This window comes from Petaurus breviceps, unplaced genomic scaffold (genome assembly GCF_028583685.1).
Source record: "Petaurus breviceps papuanus isolate PSGF00001 unplaced genomic scaffold, PetGlider_PUasm1.0 80, whole genome shotgun sequence".
Lineage (NCBI taxonomy): Eukaryota > Metazoa > Chordata > Mammalia > Diprotodontia > Petauridae > Petaurus > Petaurus breviceps.
In genome coordinates this window covers 16333860-16358267 of record NW_027186540.1, presented here as the reverse complement: position 1 = coordinate 16358267, position 24408 = coordinate 16333860, and the positions used below count along the sequence as shown (strand labels likewise).

At 35.8% G+C, this 24408-nt stretch overlaps 1 protein-coding gene across 3 annotated transcripts in view; it reads right to left on the bottom strand.

The window, feature by feature from the left end:
* Window positions 1-551: 551 nt before the first annotated feature.
* LOC138176028 (semaphorin-3C) overlaps window positions 552-24408 on the bottom strand; it is a 202034-nt gene continuing 178177 nt past the window's right edge. For all 3 annotated transcript variants that reach the window (XM_069106756.1, XM_069106757.1, XM_069106755.1), the window contains exons 14-18: window positions 24306-24347; window positions 20698-20855; window positions 10415-10482; window positions 9357-9487; window positions 552-3374 (exon numbers count right to left, since the gene is read on the bottom strand). In XM_069106756.1, the coding sequence (XP_068962857.1) occupies window positions 2955-3374; window positions 9357-9487; window positions 10415-10482; window positions 20698-20855; window positions 24306-24347 (819 nt within the window). In that variant the 3' untranslated portion in view covers window positions 552-2954. The remainder of the gene's footprint in view (window positions 3375-9356; window positions 9488-10414; window positions 10483-20697; window positions 20856-24305; window positions 24348-24408) is intronic.

Here is a 24408-nt window from a genome sequence, read left to right as displayed (position 1 = left end):
GCTGACTTAGTGATGTTTTAAGCCTAAATCCACAGCTCCATGCAGCCCCCGATTGGGCTATTTCCCAATGAATTATGGGCAATATGCCTGCTCAGTTGATAATAAAAGTATATGTTCTTTTAAGCACTGACTACTCCTTAATTCCTCTGTAATCCCACCCTTACTCTCCTAGTTAGCATAATTGACATCTGATTTACTGTTGTGAATCCTTAAAAACTGTACCTATGACTTCTTTAATTTTTCAGGTTACCTAAGAACTCTTGCCCGCTGTAAAGCATAACAATAAACTTTTACAATCCTGACTTAAAAGATTGCTTGGGCCTTGTGAATTCCTTCCAGACTGCACAGCAGGGACTCTGCTCATCTGAGTCCCTGTAACACCTATTGCCCCCCATCAGTACCACATCTAAGCCCAAAATGCCCCTTTATCAGTTTCCCTGATAGAACAAGCTAAGATTGTTCAACAGAGAATGTTATTTTAAAACCAGTTACTTTCTGCCATATGAATAGAAGATTCACAACATCCTAAAGGGAAAAACTGAAAGAATGCCTTTGATTTGAACACACTTTATTTAACCAGGCAAATATTTTAGGTATTCAATTAAATATTACTATGCTAGCTAGCTACACTTAATTGTTTCTTATTGAAGATATAGTCAATATTCACCGTAATAACAGTTTCATCATGCTAAAAACTATACACACACCTGCACTTTGAAAAATGTTTTTCTAGGACACTTTATCTACAGTACCAATGATCGTGAAGGACATATTATTACATCAGCAAACTGTACAAATGACACATAAAAATAAAGGGAGCCACCAACATACAATTTACATTTAAAGAGATTCTTTGGGGAAGGAGGAGACATAATCTTTACATTTGGCAGAGTTAATAAGATTTCCTTAAAAAAGTAATAAAATTATATACATTTTAATAATGTTCCAAAGAGAAGGTATTAAATAGCACAAATAACATTACAAAAACTAAACATCCATATTGCCTACCAGGTTATGTCTATGTGATGTGAGTGAAATTGTATACATTACCACAAAGCAGTTGTATTTTCAGTTCTTTACAGAGAGCTTGAACATCCCATGGACATTTTTATTATTTATAGACACTGATACACATTTCTTCTACTCTTACAGAGGAGAAAATAATAGTTCAGCATTTAAATCTTCTTAAACAGTCAAAATATCTGTAGTTGAAGCAGCTTTGGAGACTATTTTGGAACATGAAATTTGTAATTAATTCAGTCTTAAAAAAACAAATTTCATATTCTAATTACTAATATTCTATGTTCCATGAGTTCCTGCTATTTTTAGGCCCAACTGAGACCACCCTATTAATATATCATAATTTATGACAATTTAAATAATAAAGCATATGCTTGCATCCTGAACAGTGATCAGATTCATTTTGGAAATGACTATGATCTTTCAACAGTTGTAACTTGGCAGTGCTTAGATTGGGCCATTGGACCTTCTTTCTCTATTGACTGTCATTCTTATTAATAGGTTTAGTGTCCTAGACATTAGATGAGGTCATTATTTCCATTTGAAAAAAATGGAAGGGAAGAGGGGAAAAAAGAAACAAAGAAAAACTCAAGAGCTTTCAATAAATGTTTACAGAGAAAAAAATTTCATTTTAGTCTTTTCTCCCTAATTACTATTCTGAGTGGAACCTTAAATATAAGCTATTCCAAAAAGTGCTTCTAACATAAATCTGGAAGCTTAAGAATTTTTTTCAACATTGTATAGCTACTGGATAGCTATTTCTAAAACCAGTGTATCTAATGTACTACTAACATTAGCTCAGACCTTTAAAAATAATTAGATTAACTATAAATAGTACCATGGATAAAGATTGAATTATTAAAATGCATGAACATGTTAAAAATCAGTTCTTATCAAGGATGAAGACACTTTTACTTATATTTCCACAAAATTGTTTGGTAGAAGAATTTCCTTTTTTTCCAATTCTCCTCAAAATGCATCCTTTGTCACATTAAAAATGACTTACTTCTAAAATCAACTTTGCCACTCAGAGCAGCATTGGCCAATCACAAAGAATAATATTAAGAGGAGATGTGCAACATTATCCTCTCTGAGGAAAATGTCGGTTGTCTGAGACAAAAGAACAACTCAAAAATCAGACTGGTCTAGTTGGGAAGAAGGATGCCACCTTCACCTCCCCTGTCCTGTTCTACCTCTTTACAATTCCTTTGGATAGCTCTCCTCATAGAGCTTTAATGTTGTTGAAGATGCTTTGAAGATACTTTGGTGCAAGCATGTATGTGTCATAGGGAATAAATGTTCAAAGATTCACATAAACAATCTTAACATTCAATTTTTGTAATCTTTTTTTTAAATAATCAGTGTTTCACTTAAAGTACATTTTTTCTTTATGTACTATTCATTTTTTCATCTAACTTTCAATGTATCTTTTACCAACTTAAAAAAATGTAATATATTTGTCAGTTTCTTTGCTCCATGTACTTATTGACTTTTCAGTGTAAGTGAAAGTTGTAAACCTGGTATGTGTTTTCATTTATAAAACCATAAAACAGTTAACAAATTATAATCATACTGCAGGGGGAAAAAAAGTCAAAACATTGTGTCCTTGATCTGAATGGTATCATGGTTATAAGTTCTGTAGGTAGCAATCTTGGTTTTGGAAGGGAAGGTAAAGACATAAATTAGACTCTGGGTTAAGTTAAAAATTTATATGCACCATGAGGACTGTGACATGTCTAGTGCTGGTCAGAATTTTACATAGAAAATGCATGCTTAAGTTAATTTACAACGCATTTTTCATGTTGGGGTAAAAGCTTTTCTCAGGTATTCTGACAAATTCTTTGCTCAAAGTATGCTCTGGGAAGACAAAAAAAGAACCAGCATACTGGGAGCATAAAGAAATAAAAATCAGTTGTACCAACAAGGGGGAAGAATTATGATCCTGGTAACTGATTCCTCCTGTTTCTACTTTTGCGGCTATTGATGAGAGCCTTTAATTTGCCATAGTCCCCTCTCATCTTTTGTGATTCATCTACCTGTGGGGAGGCACTCTGCTGCCTGGTGTCTTTGCAATACTGATTTATCATCTGCATTTCTGAGTGACTGAATGCCCCAACAAAGTCTTTTGGGTGGAATTGCAAGGCCCGGACCGAGCTGGCCCAGGTCCAGGGAGACCATTTGTCAGTTACAAAGGCTACCATCTCTGAATCCAAGACCTTAAAGTTTATCTTGGCTATCGTTTGCTTGAAGCTGTTTTCTGTTGCGATGCAGTGGTAGAGTCCTTGGTCAGAATCTTGAACAGCACGAATTAGGAGTCCTTGTTCAGTGGCTATGATTCTTTCATTAAGTTTGACCTACAAAACAACACATTAAAGAAAATTCTCAAAGATCAAGATACAGTTCACTCAGCAGACAGTGTTTGTTTGCTAATATTTCATTCCTTGGTTGAATAATGCTAATCTAGGGAAATTTTATCCAGAGAAGCAACATCATCATTTTCTATGTTATCTTTTTCTAGTTCATTAGCCTAAGGCACAAGGGTATGAGTCCTTTAAGAGGACAGTTAACATATTATAGGTCAACTATTTTGAAATGCTGTTTGTAACATGAGAAGGGCCACTAAATACAGCGTGGATAAAATAGCACTATTGCAGAAATAATTAAAACACTTTTTTTTGATAAATCAGTATTTTTAGGGTAGAAATAATAAACAGCACTGTTTTCCTGTGGCACCATAAACTTATTTATTATACCTGAATTCAGTTCAGTTCAAGAGTGCTAACCTCTTCTTTTACCCATTTTAAAAAAAAGACAGACTCTTTAATAAAGGGACACACTACTATATTATTTTCGATTTCCTCTCAGTGCAGTAGAATAGCAAATATTCAAAAGACTGAGTACAGCATCAATAATAAATGATATTTCACTCACAAATACAACAATCCAGTAAATGAGAAAGATTTGCCAATATGAGAGAAATTTTGAAATTTTAATTCTCGTTATACCTAAAAATAAAATAGCTAAACATAAATTGAAATTTAATTTTCTGGAAATCATTACATATGTGTGTTGGGGGTTACTTTCACTATGAAAGGCAAAATTCTAAACACTTATTTAGTTATCCTGCACTTACCATTTACCTATGATTAACAAATTATATATAATAAGTATTATATAGATCTATTCATCTATCCATCTATATATCTCATCCCTGGAAATGAATGTAGACATGTCAGTATGCTTTTGGACCAGATCTGTGATTTCAGTGGTACAGAACATTTCCAAATATTTTTGATTGTCTATCCCCATCCTTACTAAAGAAGTTTTAAACATGTATGCCCAATGTGTATGTATTTACTTATTTATAATTTATATGAACTAATAATCATGTACATTATAAAAATGCAAAACAAAAAAGAATGACTTATAGAAGAAATAATATTTGACCCTAAGATCTCCAGGAGTTTCTATCACAGTGGTATGACATGGTTATCACATGTGGTATCACATGCTTAAGGAAATTAATTTTGTTAGCAGTGCAGAGGCTGGATTGGAAAAGGGAGAGGTATGAGGCAAGGAGACTAGGAAGAAGGGTAGGTACTGCACTGTTCCTGGAAAAGGGTGTTAAGAATCTGAATTGACTTCTCAAATAAAATTTGAACTATGGTGATATGGTAACTGTTTGAGTAGAAAGAGAAAGACTGGAGCCACTGGGGACGCAGAAACTATAATCTGGAAACTGATTATATTTATAGAGGGAGTGAGAATGAAGTGTCAAAGATTAACTGAGCTTTTGAACTGCAAAGCTGGTGTTGCTCCAAACAAGAAGAGAAGTTGAAAAGTGAGGTGGGATTAGTCAGGATGATTTAATTAGCTCTGCAATGCAGTTACAACCTATCCATGCCTGTTGACCTTCTGAGACTCACTCTGCTGCATTCAAAATGAAAACAGCAAGGGGACCTCTCTAGTTACTGTCCTGAGCATAGAGCACCTATGCTCTGGTTACGTCCTGAGCACCTACAGGTGCCTCCTACAGCCACCAGGTGGTATGGGGTGTGTGTGAGGGGTGAATTTTCACAATGGCAACTACATAGTTGCTGCTATGAGTATCCAGCTATAGCTTAAATTATATAATTAACCCAAGGGTCTTCACCTGGCTCAGAAGTAGGATAATGGGAGATTACATAGCACAGGGAGTGGGCAGAGTGGGGAGAGTATTGAAAAATAAGTTAGGTACTATTGTGTCAGAGCCAGCCCTACCATTGTCTATCTGATGAAAGAGTGGGATATCTTCCATATTCCCATCCTGTGACTGGTTGAAAACACTTTTTTGGGGGTCAGGTCATTGGCCACTGGGAGTCAAGTCACAACCCCTAAGGAGGCCCCCAGTCTCAGTTTTCAGGACACTGATAAAGGGAAGTCCCCACAAGGAAGAACTACCAATGTGAATCAGCAATTGTTCAGCAATTTATAGGCTTATGTGTTACCTGGGAAACAGAGGACAATTGCAAAACATTATATGGCCATTGTGTGTCAGAGGCAGAGCTTGAAGTTATATCTTCTTAACTCCTAGGCTAACTCTCACACTTGATTTTAGTTTTACTTTGAACAATGATTCTTATTATTCATTTAAGGAATAAGTGAATGAATTCTCATGTGGCTGGATTACTCGGGGACTTTTCCAAAGTTTCTAGCACGCCCCAGGAAAATAAATTATTGAGAACACCTTATCTCCATGCAAGATTTCATAAGCTTTATGTTCCACCTCATCACTACCTAATTCTCCTCTGATTGCAAAGCAGTCATGAACTCCAAAACCTCCATTTGAGGAGGGAATTCACCTCCTAAGTGTCATTTCTAGTCTGGCTACACCACTCTGTGGCTTATCTACCATGTCTTTGCCTCAGGTAACTTCCCTCAGTCCCACTCTTCACCTTTCTTTCATGTGTTGACTTCCCCCGTTAGACTGTAAGATCACTGAAGGTGGGGACTGTCTATTTTTATTTGTATCTCCACTTACACAGTACCAGACACATAGTAGATGTTTCATAAATGTTTATTGACTATTGAATGAAAGAATCCAATCAATAAAATATAATCTCCCTGAGGACAGAGACCCTTCTTACTGTTTTTATTTTCATTTTTTTGTCTTTGTATTCCTAAAGCTCATGTAGTGTTATGCACATAGCAGGCTAGTGAATGCTTATAAATAAAGGTTATTGAATAAATAAAAATCATAGGTTTCAGATAGAGTACTGAATGTAGTCAGTAGTGTCTTAGAATTTCTCTCTAGAAGCATCTCTAATGAGGGTTAAGAGGAAGGAATGTGCAAAAAGTTAGGCAATAAAAAGGAAAAGGTAAGACTGATAAGAGCAAGGGTTAGAAGTAGATGGAAATAAAAGATTGGAATGTCTGATGAAGGTAAATTTTATCTGAGAAGTCAGTAAGGAGCTACTCCCAATTTAAATTACCTTGTGATATAATAAGAAGTAAGAGAAAGGAAGTTTTTAGAGTGTGGTCTTGGAATGAACTAAGAGAGAACATTGATTGATATGACTTGCACTGAGACATAGTTCTGAAAACATTTCAGATAAGGACTTTTTTTGCTTAATGGGTATAGGGAGGGAGAGAGAATGAGTAGTCTTCTCTCTACTTAACTCCCCTTTTCACACACACCCCCAAAATGTTTTACAACCTTATGTCTCTAGGGGCTTGCTCTGGGTCATAGTATAGTTAAGGTAAAATACATGGATAAGGGAAAGATTGTAAAGAATTTGAAGTGGGTGAATGTGAAATTAATGAGAGACTGGAGTTCAAGAAACATTTAAATTCTCTTTCAGTCAGTTTGAAAATCAATTAGGAAGCATAGTAATAAAAGACTCATTCTTTCAGGTAAAATCCAGTTTAACACTGATTTACAAGTTTATATGTTTAAAACATCACACATTAGAAAATAATTGTTCCTCCAAAGAGGATGTGAGGAACTGATGGGAGCTTCTGAATAAGACTTAGTAGCTAATGGTGAGGCCAGCTGAATATTTTTAGTCTTACTAAATTAAGATGAAATGCAATTAGTATTCTTTTTAAAGTATAAAGCAAATGATTTTTAACTATAATCCTTTAAACTGAATCCCTATAGTTTACATTTAAAGTCATGGGAGCCTCCAGGTATAGAATATTGCTTACATAATCAGATGAGATATATAAGAGAAAGAGAGAGAGAGAGAGAGAGAGAGAGAGAGAAAGAGAGAGAGAGAGAGAGAGAGAGAGAGAGAGAGAGAGAGAGAGAGAAATATAGATATATATCTATATGGTCATTGTGTTTTTTCTTTAGTTATAATGGATGGCTTAGTGGGGATTATTGGGATCTGACTGTGGTATTAAAAGGGGTAGGAAAGAAGGCAACAATTAAACCTTTTTAAAAAATAAATTCATTGTGGAGAGGAAAATAGAGCCTCACTAAATAAAATAAGCAGAAATACTAAGGCACTACATCCTCCTGTAGTATTTCTAAAACAGAAATCAAGAACATTAGGGCACATATTAAATTTATGAAACACCCTCCTTGGAATTTTAATTCAGATGTCTGCAATAAGCAATCAGTCCTGAACATTTTTAAAACATTCATCATAAATCGTAGACAATTCTATATTGAGTATCCACTTACTGTTGTACACATAATCTGTTACTAAAGAAGAAAGAATGTATTTTTTTTACTGTGTCTCTAACTTTGTGTAATCATGTTTATCCGAAATTCTTCAAAAAAATTACGGCCATCAAGTTACTGAATCCTCTAAATACCATGGAGCAGGGACACATTAGTGTGCCCAAAGTCTGGGCTCGATGGGCCACAAATTGTATGGAACTTGCAACCACATGTGAATGTAGGAGTCCCTGGAATCTCCTGTACAGTGCCACAATTCCTCAAGGCAAGGAGCAATTATGTGCAATGAACAAAAACAAATCCATAAAAATTTGGGAACCGCTGACTGAGATAGTTTGTGATGGGGGGTGGGGCGGGGAGGAGGGTTAAGGACTGCCTCTCATGTTGCAAGTCAAATAGAAACTCCAAGAAAATTCACAAAATAGGGAAAACAAAATTGGAGAAGGCACAGAAAGATTCTTGGACACCATGGCAAAATGTATGCTAACATTTTATACTGGCCATGTAGACAATCTAAAGAAAACAGGAAGAACAATCTTCTCCTCTTACTTCATTTAATTGGAGACACTTTCCTCAATTTCACTGATTCCTAGTTAACTTAAAAGGTGGCAAAAGGAAAAATAAAAATGACAAATCCAATAGCTAAAATCTTCCCCCAGGCTCTGTGAGACTTTCTTAAACATTTTTACAAGTAATAAGTATATTTCATATTACACAAAGGATTAAATATAGTTTTTTTTTCCATTTCTTCAGGACAACCTGATACCAATGTTTTAGAATTCGTTATTTACATTCTAATACCCACTGCCTCTTCTTACCATTTGCCCCTTGCATCACTGGTTTCTGAAACAGCTCTTTCTGAGTTTCAGCAAAAAATAAACTTTCTTTTGTCAGAAATGAAAAGGGGGTGGCTAGGTGGTGCAGTGAGTAAAGCATCAGCCCCCCCCCCCCCCCCTCCCCCCGCCCCAGTCAGGAGGACCGGAGTTCGGTTCCGACCTCAGACCCTTAACACTCACACACACACACAAAAAACTAGCTGTGTAACCTTGGGCAAGTTACTTAACCCCAATTGCCCTCCAAAAGGCAAAAAAAAAAAAAAGAAATGAAAAGGTTTTTGTTTGTTGTTTTTATGGGAATGAATAAAGGTAATGTTTCTGTAAGCCAGTTTATCTAATCTGAAGCTGAAACTTGGAAGCTATGGAGGGTGGCAATGAAGACTGAGAATATGACACTTACAAAATGTTATTTTGCCATAAAATATCATAGTTTATACTAATTTCTTGCTGATAAATTCAAACTTTAAAAAAAATGGTCAAGTTCCCTTTACCTTTCGAGCATATTAAAGTGCCTTGGTATTAGAATTTAGCCTCTAGACTTGCACATATCCTGTTTCTTTATCATGTACAGCCTCACATCAATTCCACACTGATGGCCAAAGCTCTTCTTCCAGTAGCTTCATGATGGAAGGGAGCAGTCAGAAAGATTATCTAATTAATCTATCAGCTTTTAGGGCATCTGAATTTAAAGAACTTGGCACCTGTCATGCTGAAGGTATAAAAGGATGTTCATATTCTGTACTTAGCTGGTTTGATTTGAAGGCACGCTGACCCACTGGGTGATTTAGGGCCCTTTCACTAGCATTGATTGATTGCTACTGAACTGCATCACTCACCTCTTTCCTTCTGTCTTTGTCTTTCTGTAACAGCCATTTGATAGATGCCTGTGGAGACTTGGGAGTGCACTCAAGGAAAGTGGTGTTATTTTTTACTCCATACTGAATAATCTCAGCTGCATTTCTATATGCTGTGAAGCAAAAGAATGGAGGTATTTAGAACCTCTTTTTTTTTTTCCCTGTGTCCTACATTTTAAAAGGCAAGTTTATTCTTAAAATTGAGATCCATTATAAAGCCCCTTCTTTCATAAAAGCAGCTGACCAAGTAATTTCATAAAAGGTCATTAACATTATTACCTTTTTTTTTTTCTGTCCTTGGTTACAATCGGGAAAATTACCCATTGGTCCTGAAAATGTTATTTTGGGGAAGGTTCTAACAAGGTGCCATATTCAGTACTCTGGCAAGTACTTCATTAATTAACGTCTTTTCCAAGTATCATTTTGGGTGCAATAATCTTGAGGTGCCATTTATTTTTAAACTAATATTTTGATATGTAAAAATTCAAATGAATGCTCTGAATTACTAAGATAACAAGATTACCTATCTGGTTTCCATCATGTTAGTGACATGACCAGATCACAAAAGGATTAGATATTTTAAAAAATCAAGATGCTACATTGAGAAAGTTGTATTAAAATTCCAGTAGAGAGAAAAATGGCATTTAGGATAAAAAAGAAAGAAACTGACTTCAGCTATTATGCTAGTTCAAATTCATTCAATAAAAAGTTGAATTGTAGTGGCAGAAAGGAATACAAATACAAGCTTCTTTAAATAAGGGGTCAAATTCCATGAAGAACAAAAAAAAAAAAAAACATGGAGAGGGGGAATATCTGTACTCCTGCATTAACATAAATTAATTGAACAATAGTAATATTATGATAATATTAAACAAATATTTCCTAATAAAAGTAGTGGAAATGACACTTTAGAATACTCTTGCTTGATAATGACATTTGCATTTTATGATATGCTGTCTGTCATAAAACCACATGAATAATCACTGATAGTCAAAGGTAAGTTATCTTTACACAAAATGAATGATTTTCAGTTAACATACCTTTTAGATTGAATCCTCTGCACTGAGTCATTGGATTCCCATGTCTCACATCTTGTCTACGACTCCGCCTGAGGATTTGAAAGTATTTAAAAGAATGATTAATACTAACATTGCCCATAGTCTTTAATTTTATTTCAAATGGTACCACTATTGTTTGGTTACATAGCACTGAATGTGTGAATTAAGGGAAAGAACAATGTATTTAAAGTCAGATTATCTAATTTAGCCACATATCAACTGTTGTGAAGGGAGGAGATACCTTAAAACTTTCTGAACTTTATTTTTCTTATCTTATCTTAACAATTTTTAAAATGGAAATAGCACTGAATGAACCATAAACCGAATGGGACTTTAAGAAATTCCATATAAACTGCTTTTTTACTAAGAGGACCAAATTTAATCTATACCATTAAATTGAAAATGTATTTTATATCCAGTATAATAATAGTTAAATTAAAGCAATAACAAACATTTAACAAAAATGAGAGTAGTTAATTTATAAAGTATTTATTATGTGCCAGGAAGTATAATTCAATTGTACAAACATTTGTTATGAATGTATTATGTGTAAAAAATGTGGTAAGGGGAAGATCTTATACTTAAAAATGGAGATACCCAAATTCTCTATAATTTACTTAATTTTTTTAAAAGAATACTCAGTCTTCCTTATGTACTGCCTAAAATGTTATATTTCAGCTTCCACAAATGTCTCTATTTTGCTCCTATATTTAGTGAAAATAACTTATCTTCTTAAGTACTACCAAGTATAAACTCTGTGCATGGGCACTAAACCTACGAAGCTCAATCCCTACCATGTCATAGACATAACAGAGTAGGGCATCTAGGAGAAAATAGCTAGTTGTGTCGCTGATATATCCTAAGATTGAGTGCAGACTTCTTGAGGATATTTCATTTTTGTTTTTGTATCTCTAGGGCCTACCACAGTGCTTGGTACATAGTAGGCTCTTACTAAATGCTTGTTTATTGATAGTTTATTTTATTCTCAGTTCCCGAAACTGTGATTCATCCAAAATTGTCAAGTACCATGAATGCAAAAGATATATGTATCTTCCTCCATTCTAAATCTTATCGTGAGAAGGATAATTCAATATAATACTGTCATATAATTTCTAAATTTGGATTATAAAGCAGTCACCTTCCTGAATAAAATTCTATAAACTAGATATTAAAAATTGCATTTAAATACAAAGATAAATATTAAATAACAGAACAAACTGGGGATTCTTATAGTTATTTTCAAAGTAATTTAATTTACATATTACCTCCAGTATTTTGCTATTTGCATGACCATGAGTTTATCCTGCTCATTATTGGAGTGCTAAGCTCAATAAAAATCTCTGGTTTTTAATTAATTTGCTCTACTGGATCTGTAATTTCATTGTTTGAACATCCTTTTCATTGATGCAAATTGCAGCTCATTCATGCCTACCCATCTTATGCTATTTTTGGCTATGTTCTACCATAAGATTACCTCAGGGACTAATAGACTGGGGATCTTCCTTATAGTTTTCCAACATTTCACATTTCTAGTAGATAAATTGGGATGTCTGCCTTTTATCCCTTGTCCTCACCATGTGGCCTACCCATTATTTTTGTTCAGAAATTTCTCTGCTAATATTTTAATTCATATTCTTTCAATGAATAAACAAATGAAAAGTCATCTATTATGTACTTATTATGTGCTAGTCACTATGCTAAGAAACTTATGTTGCATGATACACTGTACATCAGACCCATCATGGGCCTCTTCATTGTCCTTAGTCTGAAATTCATCTTCAGTTCCCTGGAGAATATTGTTTTCCTTGTCTACAACACTGGTAGAATACTGATATTAAAAATATGGGCCTTTGTTTCTTCAGAGAAGTCTGTGGTCATTAAAAAAAGGATCTTTGCAGTTTTCTGAAGGTAATCCAGCCTGCTCTCCTCTTCTTCTTAATTCTGAGTCCTATTCATTGTCCATTGACATTAGTTATCCATTTTATGCTTTGCTTGATGGTTATGATCAGTGGATCATTAAACTTGGCTGTTTCTTTTTTCCCATTTTTAAAAGATTCAGATAATTTTGATGCAAATTTTGGAGACACAAATTAGAGCCGTTAAGGCAGCATTTTACTCTATTGCATAAGCATAGTGATGTAGTATATTTTCTAGATATTTTAGTCAAAGTTTCCTCTTCCCTCCTTCTCATCTCAAATCACTTGGGCAACTTTCTTCACTATCTCTCCTCCTTCACTTCCATCTTTCATGAAGGTAGGACCCTTCTCCTTGTGAAGGGCAACCAATTTTTCCATTCTTATTCTCTTCTGGTTACTTCTCTATTGCCTACAAGATCCTATGTTCTTCTTTTTTTTTTTTTTTAAAGCAATCGGGATTAAGTAACTTGCTCAAGGTTACATGGCCAGTTATTTCTGGGTGTAGTGCTGAGTATCTGAGCCCGGATTTGATCCAGGTCATCCTGACCCTGGAGCCGGTGCTCTTACTTGCTGAGCCACCTGGCCACCCCTAAGCAACTGGGGTTAAGTAACTTGCTCAAGGTTACACGGCCAGGTGTTTCTGGGTGGGTGCTAAATGTCTGAGCCCGGGATTCGATCTCCAGGTCCTCTCAACACTGGAGCCAGTGCTCTTATTCGCTGAGCCACCTGGCTGCCCCAAAGCAATTGGGTTTAAGTAACTTGCTCAAGGTTACACGGCCAGGTGTTTCTGGGTGGGTAATAAGTGTCTGAGCCTGGGATTCGATCTCCAGGTCTTCTCAACACTGGAGCCCGTGCTCTTACTCGTTGTGCTACCTGGCCGCCTCAAGATCCTATGTTCTTAACCTTTAAAAAATACTCACTTGATCTTGCCTTCCCTCTGAACTACCACCTGTCTTCTAATACTAAGTTCAACTCCTTGAGAAAGCTGTTTACACTAGACCAGGATGGGGGAACCTGTGACCTCAAGGCCACATGTGGCCCTGTAGGTCCTCAAGAGCAGCCTTTTGAATGAATCCAAACTTCACAGAACAAATCCTACTAGACACTCTTCGTCCTCTCCTCTCACTTGCTTCTAAACATTACATTCTGGCTTCCAATGTCACATTTGACAGAAAACTTCTCTCTCGCAGTTATATAATATCTCTTAATTGTTCAATTTCAGTCCTCATCTTCTTAACGTCTGTAGTTTTTGAAACTGTCGACTGACTGATTTTGCATACTTTCTTCTCTCTGCCTGACGCTGTGCATTCGATTCTCTTCTGATTTTTTGGACTGCTTCTTCTGCCTCATTTTCTGCATCTTCCTCCTGGTCATACACTAACCATAAGCATCCTCCAAAGGACTCTCCTGTGTACTCTTCTCCTTTTTCCTGACGTTTTTATTAACTCATACGCATTCAGTTTTTATTTTTATGCTGATTATTCCTCCATCTATCTAACTGTAACCTCACTTTTAAAATCCAGTCCCATGTCACTAACAGCCTTTTGGACATCTTGAAATGGGTGTCATGTAGGCATTTTAAACTCAACATGTCCGAAGGATAAAGGGCTTTCCTGTTACAGTTGAGGAAACCACCATTTTCCCTGTCACCTAAGCTCACGAAACTTGAATGTAATTCTCTCTCTCACACATTCACTATCCATATACATTCTCTTGTCAAATTGTCACTTCAGCTTTCACATCATCTTGTAAGTCCCCCTCTCTTCACTCACACAGTCAACACCTTGGTGCAGGTCCTTACTACCCTTTTCTCTTGAAATATCTTTCTGATTGGTTTCCCTCTCAAGTTTCACCCTATTCCATCCTTCACTCAGCTGACAAAGTAATTTTCCTGAAATTCAGATCAGCTCATGTCCCTTCCCTATTCAGTGAAATCTAGTGCTCCTTATTGGCATTGGATATTAACATAATTTCTCAAACAATCAGATTAGCCAGCAACAGTCTGGATATTTTATATGTGTAGACCTTAAAGAGGCAGGGAAAAAATCTGTTTATCCACTGAGTAAAGAGTAGTAATATAATACTACATGTGGGATTCTGTATTTTCCCCATGATAACTCTGTGAGATAGGTAGTGCAAGTATTATTATTGTGATGATGATTATTAACTTTACAGATGGAGAAATTGAGTCTACTCAACTATAATCATTATTTAGTTATTTTTTAGCCATGTCCAACTCTTCATGATCCCATTTGGGGTTTTCTTGGCAAAGATGCTGCAATGGTTTGCCATTTTCTTCTCCAGCTTATTTTACAGAAGGAGAAAAAGAGGCAAACAGGATTAAGTGACTTGCCCAGGGTCACAGTAAGTGTCTGAAGCCATATTTGAACTCACAAACATAACTCTTCCTGCCTCTGGACCTGGCAATCTATCCACTGTGTCACCTAGTTGCTATTATGATGCCCATTTTACAGATGATGAAATTGAGGATCAGAAAAATAAAGTGGTTTTCCTGTTTTAAAAGAGCTATGTGGAGATTTGAAATGTCTCCCCTGACGTAGCCAGTTGTCGTTCAGTCATACCTGACTTTTCATGACCACATTTTTGGGTTTTCTTGGCAAAGATATTGGAGTGATTTGCCATTTCTTTCTCCAGATGAGGAAACTGAGGCAAACAAGGCTAAGTGACTTGCCCAGGATGCACAACTATTAAGTGTCTGAGGCCAGATTCGAACTCAGAAAAAGGAGTTTTCCTGACTGCAGACTCGGCACTCTATCCATTGCATCACCAAGCTGCCCCTGGTGTAGTCAGTAGGACTGTGATCACATACAGCTCAACATCAGAGTCTATATTTAAACCCCAGTCTTTTGAGTTCAGGTCTCATGTTTTTTTTCCTCTCTACAATGTTGTTTTTAGTGGAAAAGCAATGGAGCTGGCACTGATAGAAACTCTTTGTAGGCAAGACCTGTTTCACTTGCATTACTAGTGCCTAGTACAATGCTAAACTTATACTAAGCAATCAATTGACTCAGAAGTACTTATCAATTGATGACAATCTTTGGTATTAATAGTAAAAAATAATAATGTACTAGAGAAAAGAGTTCATAGCTTTATTCACTGGCAGTCCAGTCTTTTGAAAAAGAAATTAATGATGAAATTTTCTCTGGGGACTTTATTTCAACCCCTTTCCACCTTCCATGATTCTCTATTTGCTTGCAAAAACCTATTTTGCAAAAACTCTATTTGCTTGCAAAAAAAAAAACTCTATTTGCTTGCAAAAACTAGAGCACTGGCCTTGGAGTCAGGAAAACCTGAGTTCAAATGTGACTTCATACATCAACTAGTTGTGTGATCCTGTGCAAGTCACTTAACCTCTATTTGCTTCAGTTTCCTCACATGTAAAATAGAGATAACAATGGCATCTACCTATCAGCTTTATTGTGAGGAACAAATAAGATTTATTAAAGTGCTTAGTACGGTATCTGCACATAGTACACACAATATAGATGTTAGCTAATATTATTTATAATGATACTAATGATATTGATATAATTGAATTATGTATAATCAGCTCTCCCTAAATAAATTATCAATGGGCCTATCCCCACTGAATTAGAGGGAAGTTAAGTCACCATATGGGAAATTTAAAATATTGTTAATAGTTCCTGCAGATTTTTAACTCTTCAAGACAATATTTGCTTTATGTAAATGCTTAGAGAATGCTCAAAGGTGCTAGCAAAGATGGAATCAGTGTAAATTTAATGATCATTTCTTTGCATCAAAGTTCTGGTAAATGATGTTAAAATGAAGACGCTACTTAACAAACCAATTATGCTTATTAATTGACTTTTTTTGTTTCATCCTAATTAGGCCAACTTGAATCTAAAGTGAAGGTCATACCAGGAGAGTGTAGTTCTTTTATCAGAAGAGAACAGGTAATGTAATTGACTTTTTAATATATCAAGATGGATGTGATTAGGATAAAATTTATGTTGGAGAAAAACATGGAATCTATGGTTAAGACTGTGTTTTAGGAAAGAAAGGTAGAGATAAGAGGCCACCTGGGCAAACAAAAGCAAGTTCACATTCCAAGATAAATTTCTGAACCCACAAAAGAAAAATCTCAAACATGAAAAGACGGTCTGCATGTAACATAAAACTTTACTTCAAAAATAAACTCTGAGTTTAGAAAATAAACCACTTGCTGTTCACAGCAAAAGTCTTAAAGCAAGAGAGTTTTGGGAGGGAGAGAAAGGAGGGCTAAGCACTAACTAATCTATAAGACAAGGACAATAATTAAATGTGTAAACGTAAAAAGATTAGTCTTTGGTCCCCACAACAGAGATCATTTTGCGCCTAGAAAATACTCTTGTTGTGTCTTATACTGCTTCAGTATTGATTCTAAGTAATAGATTAAAGATTTATATTGAAGATATTTGTGATTCTTCAGCCTTTCCAGCTGGTCAAGTGCACAAATATTAGTGCAGTGATAGTTTAAATACTAACATCACCCTGTTTATATTTGAAGAAGCAGGTGGTTGATATTTGACTATTCAGGTTTGGTTGAAAATACTGACAAGTACTCAAAATTATTTGATTAGAGAGTGGATGCACCATGTTGTTTTTTTTTTGTTGTTGTTGTTCTCAGTACCTCAACTCGGACCACCAAAGACGAACACTCTACTCTCATGATGAAATGGCTGAAGAATCTCCCATCAGATCAGGCGGTCCTAATGCGGAGTTTACTTCAGAAGAACCTATGGGGAATGTAGACCTCCCACCTGGTTACCCAATCAGTTTTATCTTTGGATACCAATGCAGATGATTATAAACCTCTTCTACGCAGGAAAATTAGTCTTTCTCTAACAAGAGAAGACATTTTAAGTCAGAGTTCCCTCAGTGGCATGAGGCCATCTGGCTGCTCAAGGAGAAAGGTTTCATTCAGTAGAAATTCATCATATAAAACTAGTTTGGTTTTGTGTGTGTGTGTGCTTTCACTTATCCTGTTTTGAGTCTTCCTTGTGTTCCTGAAACCGCGCTGATCTCTGTTTGTTTGCCTAGTCCTGCTCTGCTCCTGTAACATGTGCATGATTATTTGTAGTCATGATGACATCAGTATTTCTGACCCTGGAATCCACCTAGCTCTGTTCCAAGTGGGTGGGAGCCAGACAGCAAAGAGCTAAGGAGGCATTAGAGACCTGAGCAGCATATTTGTGGATAAATGCAAGGGAGAACCTGAAAATATATTTGGAAGAGGGAATGATCAATAGGAAAAATTCTTAGAGGTAGTAGTAAGAAATGGAGTTAAAGATCCAGGCAGAAGTATTAACTTTGCTAAGGAGTTTGGACCTCATCTTTTGGGACAGGATGAAGGAAGATATGAAAGAGTTTTAAGAAGTGGAAATGGAGTGTTGAGAAAGATCAGACCATGCAGATGTCCATGAAATAGGAGGCTAGATGTTCTGCTATGAGTGTGTGAGAAGAGTTAGGGTTGGGGATTGAGGGAAGATTGTTGAAACAGTAAAAGCTGAGATAAAGATTAAATGTGTTGAATATAGGGGATGTTTAGCAGTAGGGAAATGGCAGCTAAGGTTATGCTGTATATGTTTCATGTTTTAAATTATGATTTCATGATTTTCTCTCTAATACTCGGTACTCAGCAATCTGAGAGAAGCAGATAAATTAAGATAATTGGTATTACAGCTGAGGATTAAAAGGGCAGCTAGAGATTCTAGTAGGGAAGCTACAAAAGGATGTTAGGTTCTAAGTAGTCTGAGGAGAAAAACTACAACCATAGCAGTATGAGAAGATATTTGAATTTAATGCAATTTAGCAAATATTTATTAAATGTCTCCTTACGTTGAGACACACTGTTATACTTTGAATGATACCAAGCTTTAAATCAAGGCCCTGAGGAAATTTGTCATGCAAAGTGGGGTTAGAGAGGGTAGTATTTTAAGACACATAAACATATGTTTACTATACAAGGAAAAAAAGAAGAAAGAAAGTTATATGAGGCCTGAAGGGAAAAGGTCATTATCAATTTGGACGAATTCAGTAATATTACCTAGAGGCTATGGCAAAAGAATGACGAGACATTCAACAGTGTCAAAGAATCTTAGAAATTGGAAGGGCTCTTCTAGGCCAATTCATGTAATACCAAGAAGTTCTTCCACAACATCAGTGATGAATGCTTTTATATCATTTGCTTAAAGATCCCTCAATGAAGATAGCCAAAGTAATTCATATTTTACTTTTAGATAGTTCAAACTCTTAGTGACTTCCTAATTATGTCAATCTTAAATACACCCTCCTACTGCAACTTTTCCAGAGTTTCTAGCTCCACTGTCTGTGGCCAAGCAGAACAGGTATAACTAATCTCTTTGCTACAAAGACAGTCCTTGAAACACCAATCTTATCCATAGGATGTGGAAATTTGTTTAGCATTTGAGAACATAGTTTATCCAGACTGGGTGAACTGAATTTGTCAAGTGCAACTAACCATTTCTCTGCTTACTTTTTTTCCTCTTCTTCCCAAACCAAAGAGTAGATACAAGCAGTAGAAAATAGCAGGAGTTGAGGAGAGGTGTTGGGAAGATATTCCATATGTAGGGCATAACATGAGAAAAGTCAATAAGAAAGAGAAATAGGGGAATGCAGAGGAGGAAGAGAGTAGTTCAACTTGCAACATAGAATACATAGAGAGGATTTTTAAAAAGAAAAGCACCTGACCAACCCCTCCCCCAAAAAAGATCCCCCACAAAAATAAAACATCTTGTAACAGAATTGCATATATACTTGAGATTATTAAGGCTATCAAACTGTGGATGCATGTTTTGTGGATCACTGCTGCTATCTTTAGAAAATTTGTCAAGGACACACAATAGCCCTGTGCTCCATGTCTCAGATCTCATGTACCTGGCAGTCACATTTCCTGCTGGCACATTCCAAAACATGAGCATTGCTCATTCCATTTAGAATTTGGATGTGGAGTAACTCTCCAAAGTGCATCTGAGCTCTGCCAACCAACTAATCTCCCTCCATTACTGCCATCATCCTATCTCTCCTGCCCCATCCTGTGCTAGAATTTTCATTTTTTTTATCTTGTTCTTTTCCCCCTTCAACTCTTCCCAGTATTCCTCCATATACACTTCTCTGCACCTACACTCAGTTACTGTATGGCCCCTAACTATACCTTGTATTTTCTTGTCACCATGCTTTAGCTTATGCTTTTTTTGGAACACTATTATGTGTATTCATCGTTTAGAATCAAATTTAAAAGCTAACTTCTCAAGAAAGGCTTCACTGATCCACCCAATCATGAATGAGATCACAGAATTTAGAGTTGAAAGGGGCATAGAAGTTACACAATTTAATCTCATTTTTTACAGATAAGAAAACAGACCAAGTGAGATACAACCCTGGACTATTTTCTTTTTTCTCTTTTTGCTCTTTTGGAGGAGGGAAGATAGGGCAATTGGGGTTAAGTGACTTGCCCAAGGTCACACGGCTAGTAAGTGTTAAATGTCTGAGGCCAAATTTGAACTCAGGTCCTCCTGATTCTAGGGCTGGTGCTCTATTCACTGCGCCACCTAGCTGCCCTGCTGGACTATTTTTTTTACAGCAGCTATTATCTTGCCCTAAAAAGCAACAAAAACATCTTAGTTCCTTCATTGGACTCTGTTTCCCTTGATGAAGCATCCTGGTCACTTAAGGGAATAAAAAAGTCCTACTCATGTGGATCTGGGGCCCATCTTACTTGGTGGGTATCTGAAGATCCTGAGTCATGGTCCTTTACTCTGCTGACCATATGCATTTCCATATGGAGACAAGTAAGGTCTGTGTCAAGAGAAGCTAGGTGTCTATATTCTTGTTGTGTATGTTTCCTGTGTTAGGGCGAGGCAAACCTCTTTTGTAACTATTCGTTGACTTGCAAGTAAGGGCTTTGTTTTGTCCCCAAAACAGACCTGAACTAACTGAATGCTGGCATTAGTTCCACCTCCAACACCAAGAGAACTGAGGTAAGACCCAAGGCCATACAATTAGTAAGTATTAGAGCCAAGATCTGAATCCAAGTCTTCTGATTCTAAATCTATTAACTTTCCATTACTCTAACTAAAGAATGGTCCTCCCCTCAACCTTGCATGATGCTTTTGTTCACATATTTTTATGACAAATGCACTTATTTACTATGTTGATTTACAGTAATATATTCATGGATCATATTTTCCTCATTGATGGAAAGTTCCACGAGGGCAAAGACTACATCAAAGCCGAACATTATATCTTCCTCCATATCTACAACGAGATGTTTGGACTGTGCATTGAGTTGAAACAGTAAGAACTCACCTTTTCCCTGTTGGATAGAATCTGGAGCAAGAACTACCATCCCAGGCACAATAAGGATCTCTTGCTAGGCAGCAGTCAGCACAAGCTGTTCCATAGATGTGACAGCGATGCAGAGACACTTGAGAAACCCCTTCATTGGAGCTTACATATAGCTGTTGCTATTAAAGGAAAGATGATTCATTTTAGATGGGGAACATAAAGGAAGACTTTAAGCAGGAATCTTTTATAATTTATGACTATAAACCTTTGGATTCATTTTGGAACTAAAAACCATCAGGCATCCTACCAAAGGGTATATAGCCAAAATGAGCAGTTTTCCTAGGTTAATATTACTCTAACATCGCCACTTTTCCTGTTCAAAAATGCTCAAAGTCCCATGTTGAACATTACTGTTTTCTAGATATTATATTTTATTGTTCTCTACTTCAGGTTAGAACTAATATATTAAAACTTAATTTTAATTTAATTAAAATTTAGTCATTTCTTTGAACTCTTTTCTTTATCATGGTACAAACTCACTTTCTTCTTCCTGCTTTAAATTTAGCAGTAAGTCACCTGAACTTGAAGAAATGGGGGTTAGGATTGGAAATATTTTTTAGTATAAGGAATTATTTAATATTTAATTTAAATAATAAATTTAATATTTAGTATAATATGTAATATTTAGAATTACTTAATATAAGGAAATATAAGTATTACTATAAGTATTTAGTATAAGGAAGAAAGAAAAAATAGTTATCACATATTATATAGTTAAACTGTTCAAAGAAAATATTTTAAAATTTTAAAGATGAACAAAAATTGATTTTAGACATACTAAAGATTAGCCATTTCTCTCCTCCCTTCCTCCCGACCCCGGACTTATCTATCCACTGAGTCATCCAACTACCTCCTAGGCAAACAGAAGTTAAATGATTTGTCCAAGATCACACAGTCCAGGGCTAGATTAATAAAATTACTATACATCAAACATTCCACTGCTCAGACAACAGCCTGCAAAGAAGTCTTCCCAGGTGAACACAGTCTGTGGGACAGCAAAAATATATCATTCCTCTTAACTTTCTTATGAAATGTCAGAATATAGTAGCTTGTTAAAATATTTTAATGAAAAGTAAGTGAATTTTGGTTTGCTTCCTACCCTAAACTGTCATTTTTTCCTCTTTGTTTGCTGTGCATCTAGTCTGCTCCTGGACTTGCAGCATCAGGTATCTTATAGGATGCTTTTAACACTTTATAAATCCTCCTTAAGATCCCATAGGGTGTGTGTTGGAAGGGAGAGGGGGGAGGCAAGAAACAAGACAATACCAAGTAGGTTGGAAAATGTATTATAGCAAATTAGATAATTATTTATCTTGATGGTTTCAATTAAATCATTAGTTTCAATAAAATCTTGATCTTCAATTAAATCTTCAAATTTTAATAGTTTCAATTAAACATTCTACTTATCTTCCTATTATGCACTTTGATGAAGCTGGACACTAGAAATAGTTTGTAATATTTCAGAATATGAAATAGTAATTGTTCACAATTACCTTGAAGGAGGTGTTGTTTTTAGTACTTCTGCATTCCCTATAAACAACACTATTGTTTCCTTGCAGATGTATACAAAATGAATGTGCCCCAGGGTCATATATCAATTTTTTTTATTTTTTCTCTGGACCTTTCTCCTTCTACCAAGCTGGGCTGAACAAGGAGTTTCCCATTGACTTCAAAAGAACAATCTGCCTTTGGATTAGTTCCCTGGGGCACAGAAGATGACTAATGGCTTCTCCTTACTTGGGGAAAATGTTTCTCATGCACCACACAAACATTTTTACAGATGAGACCTTTACTTCTGTATATGCCATTTATTTTTCTTCATAAAAGTTAGTCAAGTGTAAAGTACAAAGCACACTGTGGAATTTTTCTTCATCTGTTTGGCCTGAAACCCTTAAAGAGCCCCAGTAAAATTATGTAATCACAGTTGTGTTAAACAGATGAAGCTGTAATGCTACATTTCAAGCATTAATATAGTTCTCCTCATTGAGGGGAAAAAGAAAAACAAAAAACAAAGAGTAATGTAAAACATATACAAATGGCCTCTGATTACAGCAGCTTCTCTCACTGTTAGTCACTAAGTTTCTCAAGCCTAATAACATACTCTCTCTTGCCCCACAGCCAAATTGTGCCTTTAAGAGACTGAAGGGAATACACCCTTCAAAGCTCAGAGGTCAGTTAATAATCTGCTGGTTTCTCTTACTTCCTAATATTTTGACTTGGATTAGTGCTTTTAGTTCCTAAGTCTTAGGTTTAAGTAGGAAAGTGAAAGAGGAAACAGTTTTTAAAGCTATAATCAAGATATTTTGTGCCTAGGAACTCTCTCCTTGAGTGGATCCTGGTGTGCCAAGCCAGGAAGAACACTCAATATCCCACAGTCAGAAGATTGAGATCTGAGTCCTGGTTGTAGAATTTCCTAGGACTCCAGGCAAATTGCCACCCATTTGAGTCTCAATTTATTTAGGTATAAAATAGGGTAATACTTAAACTACCTATTTCATAGGAGTGTCAAGAAATAACTTGGCCTAGCACTTTGTAACCAAGGAAACAGTAGACTAAAGTAAGCAATTATTAACAAAAGTAGTATAAAATATCAGACGTGTGAATATATCGTGGTGATGTTATACACCAGCATGAGATACGGAGAGAGAAGGGGCATGTTCCCCAAGTGAATAATACAATTGTGTTCTTTGTATTCATTGTGAATGCGTCTGTATTTAGAAATTTGAAGCTGGTAACTATGTTAATTTTATTGATAATTTGGTAAAGTTCTTTAACCAGAAATTGCAGGAAAGCTATGTTGTTGTTTAATCATTTTTCAGTCATGTCTGACTTTTTGCGACCCCTCTGGGGTTTTCTTGGCAAAGATATTGAAGTCCTTTGCCATTTCCTTTTTTATTATTATTATTTTATAGATGAGGAAACTGAGACGAGCAAGGTTGAGTGACTTGCCCAGGGTCACACAGGTATTAGTATCTGAGGCTGGATTTGAATTCAGGAAGACAAGTTCCATCTACTACACCACCTAATTGCCCCAAGAGAAGGTACAGACCTATTGTTAAAGGCAATTTTGTACCTGGGAGCTCCTTAAGTCAAGTTCCTATGTCAAGGCAAAAAAAATATTTTGATCTGAAACATTCATGGTCTAAAGTAAGATTTGGTTTGAATCATGAAGAAAAATAAGAACTTTTCCTTTTCCAAATGAGATGGAACATGGCTGTATTTCCTACTGGTATCTGCATTATGTATGTAGTCAACTTCTTAACAATTAGAACTGTCCCAAAGTAAAACTAGCTTGGGACATAGCAGATTTACTATGACTGTAAATCTTTAAACAAAGGCTTCATAGCCACTTGTCAGGAATGTCTTCCAGGGAATTACTCTTCAGGTGTGGCTTACATTAGATATGTCTAAGAGGCTTCTTGAGATTCTTTGCTTCTGTTAACAGTCTAGTATGGCTTTGCTTTTCTGAGTACTTCAATAAATGAATGAATAATTAAGTTATTTAAGTGAATTTGCATTAATATTTAAAAACTTATGATATAAACAAAAAAATATGGGTTATGTTTTACCTTTTTGGATGAAATTTTCATTGTTGTAATAGGAGCATTATTCTGAAAGAAAAACCAATAGTTAAATAGAGCTCTAAAGTAATGATCTCATTTCATTGGTAAT